Source organism: Cheilinus undulatus, linkage group 5 (genome assembly GCF_018320785.1).
Source record: "Cheilinus undulatus linkage group 5, ASM1832078v1, whole genome shotgun sequence".
Lineage (NCBI taxonomy): Eukaryota > Metazoa > Chordata > Actinopteri > Labriformes > Labridae > Cheilinus > Cheilinus undulatus.
Genome location: NC_054869.1, coordinates 16,963,019 through 16,975,723, shown reverse-complemented (window position 1 = coordinate 16,975,723; position 12,705 = coordinate 16,963,019). Strand labels below are relative to the sequence as shown.

Here is a 12,705-nt window from a genome sequence, read left to right as displayed (position 1 = left end):
ATGCGACACCAAAGATCGTATATATACAAGACAATGACAGGTTCTTCAAAATACAGCTCTTTTGCTAGTCCCATAAATAAAATTCCCAAATGAATTGTTTTAATTAAACTGAAAAACAGCTATACATTCTCACTCCCAGTTGGTATATGTATTTCCTTCAATAGTCATCCAAATACCTCCAGGTAGAAGTTTTCCTCGAGCCATAAAATGACCTTTTCGGTGTCAGAAAACAGTGTCAGAGTGATACCTCTGTATTTCTACGCTGGTGTCTCATTAAAGAGGCAGCACAAGTTTCCTCAGCGCTATGTCATTCAAACATTTCCTGATTCCTATCAGGCGATCTCCACTACTGCATATAAAGCTACATTGTTGATAACGGTTCAACCTACAGCTCCAACAGACATCGTTTGGTTTGTGAGACGTTTTTTGTGTTGTTATGGCAGACGATAGGATGGTCGCCGGGAATCGCGTTTAGCTGATGTATCTCCATTAAACGCAGTCAAACCTGAAATCTGGCTGGCCCTCGACTTGAAAATATTAACGGGGACTGGGAAAACACCATGGTAAGTGTTAGGATACAGCTCAGACAAATCCCAAGGGTCTCTCCAATGTCTCAAAATGTGTGTTGAGTTATAAAAAGAGACCCAAGGTTTAATAAGAGATCATTGTTTCTTAGTTAGCTTGCGTAACATCAGAGATGTGTCTGTGCTAGCTAGATGGCTAACGAAGCTAACGGGTATTATGTAATAGTTGCCGCTACACTGCTGGTTCAGCTGTTGCCTGATTTGTCACGTTTATTTTGACGTGACAACACTGCTTATTGTTCTGTAGTACATTGATATAGTCATTGATAAAAGATGTCTCCTCCGAATTGTGAATTGCACAGTCCCGGTAAGCTATAAGCAGTTTTTACGTACTATGGACAAAACAGGTTCCGCAAGCGATGCATGAGTCAGTGCAGCTATTTACTTGGTTACTGTGTGTTCTAGGATGGGCTATGATGTCGAAACAAAAAGTTTTGTGTCTGCAGTGTGAGCTTATACCAATGATAGAGCAGATTATAAATAGTAGTGCTCTTTGTACTTGAAGATAGGGATTTTCACTTTGTATAACTCCTTTGTGATACTTTGTGTTTACAGGACGCTCCCCAGTATCCAGGCTACCCTTCACACTACTGGTATCCCCAGTCTCATTCAACAGGACACTATGCAAACTCATACCCCTCGGGATCAGATGTTCAGCCACAGTACAGCCCACAGGTAAAGATAATGATGCAACAACCTGACTCTCTAAATCCCAGTGTGTACAGGAGAACTAAATCTAACCTTAAGTCTCTTAAGCACTGTCACCTTTCCCACTCATTTTATAACTGTCTGCTAGGACTGTACAGTTACATCATTCCTATATTTAACTTTACACCCAGGTTGGTGACACCATTATAATGATCTTTTACACAGCCTTTTATTGTGAAGGGAAAGGTAAAAATTGTTTCTGACAAGTTCTGTGACGTTAGAGAGTCTCTCTGAGCTTGTGCAAGGAGATTTCCTGTGTGATCATCAGGACAAAAGCTTGTTTGGAGGCGCAAACTTTTTAACTCCCAGTTGTCGATGTAGTGCACAGTTAAGCTGAGATAGAAAATTTACAAGGGTTGTGTCTTTGGTGATATGTTGTCTTACTTCCACTATAATCTCTTTGCATTTGTAATTTTTTTTGTTGTATGGGATTGGTTTGGCAAACGAGGAAGCAAGGGTCATTTGCTTTGAGGCTGGTTCCTTAGATGTTTTATTTGGTGTGGGTAGAGATGTGAACATGCAGAGTTTAAGGCAGTCTTCATTTTGTAGTGGATGGCATTTCAGGTGGTAAAACAAATTTGTGGCACTACTACCTTTTTTAGCAATAATCTTGCAGCATATTTTACAGATTACTGCATTGTTGTTGTTTTTTTTAACATCCTCCTTTTGAAATTTGCACCACTGCCAGATGACAGATCCAGTGCTGTTTTCCTCAGAGCCCAATCGTCCATCTGGATCTCAAACTCCTGACTGTTCACACGCGCTAACTCGCCTTTACTGTTTGTTTCCTTTCAATACTTTCCTCCCTCCTCTTCTGATAGAGAAATGTGCATGCACAATTGCACGGAGGAGAGTTTTCTGGATTAGTAGGGAAGTGTGCCACCTGCTGTGAGAGATGCATTAGGAGACAGTGGGAGAAGTGAAACTCCAGAGAGAACTGCATACTGAGGGCTTAAAACTTCTATGTAATTTGTTCTTGACGGATGTGATGTTGTCATTTTATACATTTTATGTAGCAAAAGCCACAATGCATCAGGGACACTCAATATATTGGCCAACCCTAGTGTATCATATAGTTGATCCTTCTTTTGTGTTTTGCTTGTAGGTAATGCCTGGAGGTTATCCAAATGGCCACGGCGTCTACAGCCCAGCGCAGAATCAATACTCTACAAGTGGTTTCCACCCATCCAACCCTTTCTACTGTGCTGACCCTCAGAGACCAGCTCCAGGCCCTTATCCTAACCAGGGCTGTCCAGCTGAACAGAGCAGTGGGCCATCTGGACAGCCACATTCTCAACACCAACATCATCACTATCCTGGGCCACACTGTCAAGGGGTGGGTTCATTAAAATACACATGTACAACTATCATTAGGACTGGGTATTGCCAATGATTTTCTGAATCGATTTGATTTCGATTCACAAGGTCTCAATTGGATTCGATTTCCAATTTGATTCAATATCGATTCATTGAGGGATATTTCAGCTACAGTACCTGTTTTGCTTGAATATGCAAGGGAGTCTTATAGGTTGTTTCCACCAATCGGTCCGGCTCAGTTTGGCGTGGTACGGCGCTTTTTTTTTTTGGCGTTTTCATAGAGAAAGGGTCCCAAAAAACCGACCCGTACTGTCCCACTTTTCGGCACCCTTCCGTAGGGGTGCCAATCTCAAGTCTGCTGTGAGAAGCGGGCGAAACGGGAGAAAAACAGACTAATATCTGCCTAAATGGGAAATATTTGGACTCGACGGAGATCCAAACTGTTTCCTAGTCTATGGATATTGGTATCTGGCCACAAATCAAGTTTCCTGACATTTATCTGGATGATTTTAAGAACACAAAGCAGAACCTGAAGGCTCACATCAGCCTGATCCATCTGCGATGGATGAGAAACTAAATTAATGCAGAAGTTTTGTGAATACGAAGCCTTTGAACAGTTCATTCTCATCTGTAACTAGTTATTAATCTATGTCTTACGTTAGATAACCTGTGAAAACATCGCTCTGTGGTTGTTTAATGGGCTTGTAAAACTTCAGGCTGCAGACTATTTTAAAATGAGATCAGCGCACTCCGGATTTGTGACTTAATCTAGCTTGATTTTAACACCAGCTGAACTTTAACGTTATTTTCAATGCGGTGAATTCTCACAGTACAGCTCTAAACTTTCATATTTTGTCATATAAACTGTTCTAGACTAGATGTATTCATATATTAATGTAGCGTTACAACTCAAACTGTCTCTGTACACGTATTCCATCAGCTGAGGATCTGTACTGACAGCGGTTAACATCATTAAAATGTAGTTATTTTTTTAAAAGCACTTTCAGCCGAAATAAAGCTGTTTACTGCTTATTCCCGACTGATTTCGGTCACTCATCCTTTCGATATCTCTGCAGCTGGAACAGCTGACTCACACTGTCTGTGACTTAACATGCATGCTTTCACAGCCCCGCCCACCCAAGTGAGTGCACGGGTGTCTGTGGAAACACAAACTATTTTGGGGTTTAGCGTACCAAACCATACCAAACCAAACTGAATCAAACCGGACCCTCGATGGAAACACGGCTTTAGAGAACTAATGGCAGAAATTATACTTTCATTTGAATTATTAATAAGAAGCCTTCTAACTAGGCACAATATTTAAAATATTAAAGTTCACACTAAAAACTGACCTCAAACTGATTTCCTGAAAATACTTTTTATTGACCAACACATTTTATCAATCAACATAATAAAGTGCAACATAGACTTAACAGTCAGTAATAAAAGATCGGTCTTTGAATAAAATGAATTGATTTCCAAAATTGAAATAAAAAATCGATCTGAATCGGAAAATCAATTTTTTGAACCCAGCCCTAACTATCATAAAATAAAGTTAAAACAGCAACAAACTGCAGAAATACAGTAAAATATTCTTGCTGGGAAAGTAAAATAAGTTGATATTTTTAAAGTACAACTTGTGTCTATGCTTCGTTTACCCTCAGGGTGCTGGGTATCCTGGACCGTACACTCACTACAGTGAAGGTGGTCATGCAATGCCTCCAAATCCCCCCTACCCCACTGGTCAGCCTCTTCACCCGAGCCCCCAGAGTGATGGATGGACACACTCTGGTGCGTATGCCCCCCCTTCACAGCAGCAGTGGCAACCAGGCCAGCAGCCTCCACAAAACCACTACGGGAACCCCGTACGCCCAGCTCACCCTCCAGCATGGCCTGGGACTGGGAGTGGGGCCCCACCACCTTATCAGCCCAAGGTAGGAGTGTGCAGCTGTTTCACTGTAGATTTAAGGTGTCCAACACAGGAGCAAAGCTGTTATGTGACTGAAGTTAACACACAAAATCTTTGGAAGATGACACTCTCTTGAATTGAGAAAACTGTAACTTTGACTGCAATTTAATGCTTTTTTTTTCATAATGTTATTATTTGGAAAATATTGGAAAAAACATCTGGTGAACATTTGTACACCTGTATGTTTAGAATCTCAAAACTGGAACCTTGGATAGATAGGATAACAGTTTGAGCCTCTTTGATACAGAAATTTTGAGACTGATACATATATTTACAGCTAGGCTGTTGGCATCCCAAAATAAACACTCTTTGCATGACCAAATATACCAAACACACACTGCTAGAAGGTTAAAATGAATGATTTGCCAGAATCCCCAGAACGCAGATCAGAAATGGAGGCAGATGTGTTTTTTATGTACATGACTAGTTTCTTTTGAACCAGTTTCATGTTTTAGATCTGAAAAACAAAACAAAAAAACAAATATAAAGTTGATTGATGATTCTCACTCTAACGTGGATTTGGTACATAATTAAATGTATAAACGGTGTGCTTCTGTGTTATTGTTTTTTTAAAAGAACCACAAACATAACTATTGTTTGTGTTACTTTAGGACCAACAGCACCAGCGTCCTCCACCAGTGGGGCCTAAACCCAGACCACCCCCACCCTCAAATCAACCTAACGGAAAGCCTGCTGAAATAAGTTCACCTCCCCAAATGTACAACAGAACGGGACGGGGCGAGCCTAATCCTTCACAGGCAGAACCCCCTCCCTCAGCCCCATCCCAGGCTCCTGCTGCAGCTCCAGTCACGGCTCCTGCCCCGTCTCAGCCCCAGAGCCAGAACCCTGGCCTAGCCAAGGTCCAGCAGGTAATGTCCAGAGTTCTGCTGCTTCAGGAAGATGTGGACGAGTTTGTGGGGAAAAAGACGGACAAGAGTTATCGTTGTCTGGAGGAACTGCTGACCAAAGAGCTGCTGGAACTGGACTCTGTGGAGACTCAGGGACAGGAGAACGTTCGGCTAGCCCGGAAGGAGGCTGTTCAGAGGATCCAGGCCATCCTGGACCAGCTGGAGAAGAAAGCTTTCTGAACTTAACTGGACTTATGTATTGTTTTGTGGGTCACTAAGTCTCTGTTTCTTCTCCAGATCTTCCATGAACATAAGGGTCTAAGTGTTGTTCCTCAGAGCGTTGTTCTCTTTAGGTTTTTTTTCCATCAACATATAAACCATCTGAAGTAGATACCTAGGAACAAAACCAAGGAATTACTGTAACCTGTAACCTTTTGAAGCCTAATTTTGCTGGTATGAATAATTTGCTAGAATTAGAAGCGCAGACTGGTGGTTGGACATATCAAACATGACTCAGCCTCAGTAAGTGACTGTGCTGGAGATACAACCTGACACTTTAGCTCAGTTCATCTTTTATGTCATGCCTTTACCAGCATAAAGCCGGGAAGAGTCTATGGAAGATGGACTTATTTAGTGCCACATTACAACCAGTCGTGGTCTCAAACAGATCCAGTATACCTTCATGCTGTCCCTCAGGATTGTAGGTTGGTTTCAGGCTGATCCTACATCTTAACCTGTGCACTTCGTTAGCTGTCTACTAACATATTTCAGTCCATCTGCATGAACGCCATGTTGTTCAATAGGCCCCATAAGTCACATCCGGTTCTTTGCAGGAATAGGTGCAATTCTTTTCCTTTAAAATGTGCTTCACGCCCCGCATGCACTAATGTCAGACAAGAAGCGAGTACAGTGGTGACATTTCTGAGCTCATAATTGGGCCGAGAACGTAGCAGATTAGTGAAAACCCCTGAAGATTGCTGTCCCATTTCTTCCATCTTTTGGATGAAATTACCTCCTAAGTGAAGACCTAGAATCAGACCTACATATGAATGCTGTGTATTTCTTAATAGAAACTACTGTTATTACAGGTATATAGGTAGAAGTTTTAAAGGAAATGAAACGCTGTTAAATTAAGTTCTTTCTATCCCTTTTGAAAACTTAGAATATATCTATGATTAAGCAAGAGAACTGTATTTTTCAGGATTACGTGTTCAATCAGTTGTTGTTAATGTTAAAGGAAAAGATGCTCTTTAATGTTTTCATTTATGTATGTAGGTTGCAGCACGTGGAACAATTGTTTGATTTGGTTCTGTTTACTTTAGCTCTAATGTTTCTTGTTATATCAATCCTATATTTGCATCACAATCCATTTTCTTGTGTAGAGCAAGTCTTTTTTTTTTCAATCATTCTTGATGTGTTGATTAAGAAAAAAGAGTGCCATATTTCAGGGGATGGTTTTATATTATTAGAAGAAAAAAATAAAAAGAAGAACATAAGCTTTGCATGAAAAAAATCATCTGTCATATGTGTTCATTTTCCTGTGCTGCCATGTTTCTGTTTGGATGGAGCACAACTGTACAGTTTAACATGTTATGCATGTTTCCAAGTCAAGATGGGAGTCTCTGCCTGGAAAATATTGAAATGATTACATGAGAAAATAGAAGAGAAAATGATTAAATGTCAGTATATTTTTTAACATGGGATCACATGGATTTTATTTGGTTTTTCACTCACTGATTTCACTGTGTGTAGCAGTAGAAGATCAGATTCAGTGTGAAGAGAGTTGATGCAGATTAATATTCATAGAAAAAAACAGAAATAGAAAAACTGTTTGCAGTTTGGAGATTAAGAAATTGCTTCTTTTCTGTCCTTTGGAAACTTCTGCATGGGCCAACACTCCCTACATCAGTCAGCCAGCATTCAGATCTTTAAATAGACAGCTATTTTGATGCAGAAGCATAACACAGGCCACTGAGGGCTTGAGGCACACAGGCTCAATTTAATTGAGGGGTCGCATGGCCTGACAACACTTGGGACACCCTGTGGGGAGTAAATCTGAGGTGAAGAAGCCTGAGACTGAGGCTCATTTTACCAAGTTCAACTCAGGGGTTCAAGACTAACTAGGATCTCTCTTCCTACCTGATATCTTCTGGGAGGTTAACTTTTTACAAGGCAGAACAAACTGATGCTATCTCGTAGTTTTTGACCTTTTCTACATCCATCTTTCAATGGACTTTATTTTCCTTGTAATTTAGGAAAGCTGCAGTCATCTCATTCTACCAGAGCTCCAACAGTAAAAACAATGTCTTATAAATCTAAACTTCCTGCGTCCTGGAACGACAAACCTCCTGCTCGGAAAGTGGAAATTGACCTGAGCTCACCTGGTTTAGCTGTGTTTGAGTTGGAACGCCTCTTGTTTACTGGCAAAGCCATCATCAGCCATGCAGACGAAGTGTGGCCGAGGCTTTACATTGGTGATCAGTAAGTGACTCAGTTCTTTCTCTTGGCAAAGCCCACACACCAGCTGACTCGACTACTGCATGGCCTTGTAACTCTGCTTTGTGTGGTACTTCACAAATGTTCTTGTTTGGAGACGGAGAAAGAGGACTGATCCATATTTACAAGTACTTCTTAAGTCTAGACTTGGACTTAGTCCACATGTGTGAAAGAGGAACAGATCATAAATCAACTTTAAATGCAGGGTAACTTAAGATCCCTGAAGTCACATTCCACATTAGGAACTTGAGTAAACTACAGCCCTGCTATCTGAGAGTTTCCATGTATAAAACATGCCTCAGGTCTCCTGATTTGTGCCAGCTTACATGTCTGACACTGTCTTCTATCCACCTCTAGGAAATAGGCTTTGGCATCTTATATATGGTTTGCACAGTATTGTCTAATACTGTGACCTTTATATCAACCTTATATCAGAGATTACCAACCATTTTTCCTCAAAGCTCCCCTGACTTGTATCAAAGAGAAGCTGAACCTCCCCCAGAACCCCACAACTTGTTGACATATTGCTGCCAAAAATCAATATCTGTGGAGTTGTTTGATTGTGGAATTGTATCATACAGTTTTGTGTAATTTGAAGTAAATCCACAACGTGTGTGCCCTACAGTAAAGGTAAGCGCTACACCTCTACACCACAGGCTCTTATTATTGGCCCCTACGGGTCAACTTGTGGGCTGCAAAAAGCAACACTTCTCCAGAGTTGTAAATCATATTGTGCTGTTTGGTCCTGTCTTATCAGCACATCTTATCTTCTCAACATTTCTTATGTTTACACATCTTATCCACTGGTGTATCATATCGAATCGTATTGCATTGTATTCTACTGAATCGTAATCAATCACATCGTATTGTATTGTATGGTATCATATTGTATCGCATTGCATTGTATTGTTTAGTATCGCATGACATGGCATCGTATTGCATCACATCACATTGTATTGTTTTATACCATATCTTATCATATTGTATGGCATGGTATTGTATGATATGGTACCATGTTGTTTCACTTCGTATCATAACGTATCGTATTGCATCCTATCCTATCATACTGTATTGTATCACATTGCATCATATTGTTTTGTATTCTGTTGCACTGTATCACATTAGATGTTTTGCATCATAGTAATAGTATTGCATCTAACCTTGTAGTGTCATATCTAATTGCACCATATCATATATTATATACAACATCTTATTGTGTATAATCCATTTTGTGCTATAACATAGTGCATCACATTATATAACATTGCATCATATCCTATTCATGATCATCTTTTCTTATTATATTTGCTAACATACCATCATACAATGTTGTATTGCATTCTATCTCATAATATTGTATAGTCATTATCATAACATAGTGTACCATATCGTATCGAATTGTCTCATATTGAACTGTACTGTATCGCATTGCATGGTATTGCATCGTGTCGTATCATATTGTGTTGTGTTGTATTGTATCGTATCGTATTGCATGACATTGCATTGCATTGCATTCTAACACAACCTAATGTATCGTTTTGTCTCATATTGAACTGTATCGTATAGTACAGTGTTGTGTCGTATCATATCGTATTGTGTCGTGTCGCATTGTATTCGGTATTTTATGGCATCCTATTGTACTGTATTTCGTGGTGTAGTGGTATGTTCTTTATTGAAAACTGAGTATATTGTATTGAGACAAAACAAGTGGGTAAACATGCACACATAAACCTTTCACTCCACCACTGATTGTATTTTTTCACATTGCATCTTTCATATCACATCGCATCACATCTCGTATTGTATCACATCTTGTATTGTGTCCTATCATATTGTAGTTATGTATAATAGACATCTGATTGTGCATCCTATTGTCATGCATGGTATCATACAGCAGAGCACCTTTTGTCTTACACTGCAAAATATACCATAGCATTATTATATTGTATTGTATGATATAAAATATTGTATAGTATTGTATAGAATCATATTGTCATGTTGTATTGTATGGTATGTATACTGTCAGTGAACATGGAGTGTTGTGCTTTGCAGGGATAGTGCAGAGAACAGGAATGATCTAGCCTTGAATCGAGTCACTCACATCCTGAATGCTGCTCACAGTAACCGCAGAGGACAACCGGAGATGTATAAGGCAATGGATATCACCTACATGGGCATCGAGGCCCATGACTCCTGCAACTTTGACATGAGTGTCAACTTCCAGGCAGCAGCAGACTTCATCCACAGGGCTCTGAGCCGAGGAGGTGAGAGGATCAGGAACTTGACAAAATTATAACTGACAGGTGTTTATGTTTCTGTGTAATGTTTCTTTTATTCTCAGGCAAAGTGTTGGTGCATTGTCATGTAGGAGTGAGTCGCTCTGCCACCCTGGTCCTGGCTTACCTGATGCTGAAGCAGAACCTGACCCTGGTGGAGGCTATTTGTGCGGTGAAAGATAACCGGGGTGTGATTCCTAATCGAGGCTTCCTGCGACAGCTCATCGAGCTGGATGGCCAGCTCTTCGGCCGGCACTGAACCTTGATAGCGTTGCTGATAGGCTTTCCTGGGTCCAGAGCATATGGAAACTAAGCTAAAGAAACTCGATTATGCTCTATAAAGATAACATTCTTTCATGTGCACAACAATGGCTGGTTTAGATGTGTTTTAATTTCTCTGTGCAGTAGAGGGATGGTCTCAGGGAGCTGTAGAAAATCAAATGTTCAAAAGGACAATTACTACAGGGATCCCTATAGTGAGACTGCAAATCTGTGATCAGCACCTACAAAATTCAAAGAAGAACAGTGGTGCTCTAAAACAACAAGGCTGTCTAAATGAATCTTAAAGTGTACAACTGAACCACAATTAAGCCAGTTATTACCACATTCAACAAATGAAGAGTTACTGCCATGATATTGTCCGCTCTGAGGCTGCTTTCAGCTCCAGCCTACCATGACGCAGAAGAGACCAGCTGAGGATGAAATTATTAGCCCTCCAATGAAAATTTCTTAAAAAAAAAAAATTCCCAAGTGCTGTTAAACAGAGCAAGGAATTTTTAACACTGCATTTTTCAAAATCCTAGTTTATTTTACTTTGCATTTAGAAACAAAAATATTTAGCAACAAAACCAAAAACTACCAGGGTCAAAATGATGATCCCTTTTAGAGCTGATCTTGTTTTTTGCTTAGCCATAGCACAAACCATTGTTGTAAAAAGATTTAACTGTCATGCTCAAAACTGTAAAATCAAGTCAAAACTGAAGGTTATCTTCCAATTGTCACATAGTATAAAACTTCAGTGAGGGGTTGAGCTGTCACTGGAGTAAGCATCGTGAAGACACTCATTAGAGACTTACACAGGAATGGACTGAGAGGTTGCAGGCCAAGAAGAACTACCCCCAGAAGACCAAAGTCATTGACTGGCCTGCACAAAGCCCTGACTTGAATCCCATTGAAAATATATGTGGTGAACAGAAGACCGTCAAACCTGGAGGAGCTTGAGAGATTCACCAAAGAAGAATGGGCTGGGATTCCTCAGGAGACGTGTCTGAAACTTGCTGAAAACTACAACACTAACTGCAGGCTGTTATCCAGCAAAAAGGAGATACAACTGACTATCGGCATCAGAGGGACTGATCATTTTGACCCTGGTAGTTTTTGTTTTTTGTGAAATAATTTTGTTTCTGTGTGCAAATTAAAAGAATGTCAGTATTAAATAAAACTATGATGTCTGGGAAAGCTGTGTTCAAAATTCTTTGCTATGTTTAACAGCACGTGGGAAACACTTTTTAATAAATGCCCTTTTCATAGGGGGGCTAAAATTTCATCCTCATCTGTGGATAAGGTATGGATGGACTAAGGCTGCATAGGCCTTTTTCTTTTTAGTGCCACAGATATTGTTTAGAAGACACTTTCATCGTATCCTTTTGTGGATCATTTTAAAATGGATGTGAACCCTAAAGTATAAATGGTTAATTTTGTCAATTGTGCCTGTTGAAACTAGTGGACTGTTTACATTAAATCAGATGCAGCTTTTAGTGAATCAGTTCATTTGTAAATGTTTGCCTCAGATTATTTTCCCACTGTCAGCAAACATATCTTATCTCATACATTTCAAATTGCAAACTCCTTTTCCTAAAACAAAATTAACTTTTATTTGTAATGTCAACAATGTAGATGGGCACACTGATTAAACTATTTGGAAAGTAATGCCAGACCTAAAATCTAAGCTGTAATGTGAACAAACATCAGGGTGCCAGAGAGTAAAGTAGAAGGAACTGAAACAGCATTATGGGGAAAATAATAATTGCAAAATAAAGGTGAAAATGAGTAAAATATGTTAGAAGTGGCAAAATTGGCAGAAATAAGAGGTGAAATGTGGTTAAATAGTGTCAAAAATGGGTTCAAATGGGCAAAAATAATTTTCAAGAGGCAAAGGTGGAATAAAAGCAGCAAATGTGGTTTACAAAAGGGGCAAATAAAGGCATAAAATGTTGAAAAGCGGTAAAAAAGCAGATTAATTGATGAAACATATTTAGCAGAAACAGTGATGAAAGGGAGTAAAAAGGTGTCACTAAATAACAAATCTTACCTCTGTAAAATTATGTGAAATCAGAACATCCCCTGAACATCCAGTTTATTTCAGAACAACTTGCAACAGCTTTTGGTCTTAAATTTCAGCAGTCTGCCATAAAAAGAGAAAGGTCTCTGTGTATCAGACAAATGAGCTTGTTTGAATACTCAGTCCCCCATGTGTAATGTTTCTGCAAGTTTGTTGAAATCATGTG

General features: G+C 39.7%; 2 protein-coding genes across 4 annotated transcripts; both read left to right on the top strand.

Annotated features, from left to right (window-relative positions):
- Nucleotides 1-280: 280 nt before the first annotated feature.
- Nucleotides 281-7,122, top strand: bag4 (BCL2 associated athanogene 4). The gene is made up of 5 exons (XM_041787901.1): nt 281-563; nt 1,140-1,259; nt 2,398-2,628; nt 4,274-4,543; nt 5,190-7,122. Exons 1-5 carry the CDS (start codon nt 561-563, stop codon nt 5,664-5,666), a joined length of 1,101 nt encoding a protein of 366 aa, XP_041643835.1. The 5' UTR covers nt 281-560; the 3' UTR covers nt 5,667-7,122.
- A 290-nt stretch (nt 7,123-7,412) lies between these two features.
- On the top strand, nt 7,413-12,658 carry LOC121510029 (dual specificity protein phosphatase 26-like). 3 transcript variants are annotated; one of them, XM_041787902.1, is made up of 4 exons: nt 7,413-7,486; nt 7,682-7,907; nt 9,975-10,186; nt 10,264-12,658. In XM_041787902.1, the coding sequence occupies exons 2-4, from the start codon at nt 7,729-7,731 to the stop codon at nt 10,455-10,457; spliced, it is 585 nt and encodes a 194-aa protein (XP_041643836.1). In that variant the 5' UTR covers nt 7,413-7,486; nt 7,682-7,728; the 3' UTR covers nt 10,458-12,658. The 3 variants fall into 3 exon arrangements, with proteins under 3 accessions (XP_041643836.1, XP_041643838.1, XP_041643837.1); XM_041787904.1 differs by having other exon boundaries at nt 7,416-7,907; nt 10,291-12,658; XM_041787903.1 differs by having other exon boundaries at nt 7,416-7,907; nt 10,270-12,658.
- Nucleotides 12,659-12,705: the final 47 nt, after the last annotated feature.

What these genes read in the sequence shown, in the direction of transcription:
- bag4 (XM_041787901.1), top strand. An exon ending in AGCCACAGTACAGCCCACAG is followed by an intron (nt 1,260 to 2,397) that starts GTAAAGATAATG and finishes TTTTGCTTGTAG; the next exon opens with GTAATGCCTGGAGGTTATCC. An exon ending in CTGGGCCACACTGTCAAGGG is followed by an intron (nt 2,629 to 4,273) that starts GTGGGTTCATTA and finishes GTTTACCCTCAG; the next exon opens with GGTGCTGGGTATCCTGGACC.
- LOC121510029 (XM_041787902.1), top strand. Translation starts at nt 7,729, where the DNA reads ATGTCTTATAAATCTAAACTTCCTGCGTCCTGGAACGACAAACCTCCT. An exon ending in AGGCTTTACATTGGTGATCA is followed by an intron (nt 7,908 to 9,974) that starts GTAAGTGACTCA and finishes TGTGCTTTGCAG; the next exon opens with GGATAGTGCAGAGAACAGGA. An exon ending in CAGGGCTCTGAGCCGAGGAG is followed by an intron (nt 10,187 to 10,263) that starts GTGAGAGGATCA and finishes TTTTATTCTCAG; the next exon opens with GCAAAGTGTTGGTGCATTGT.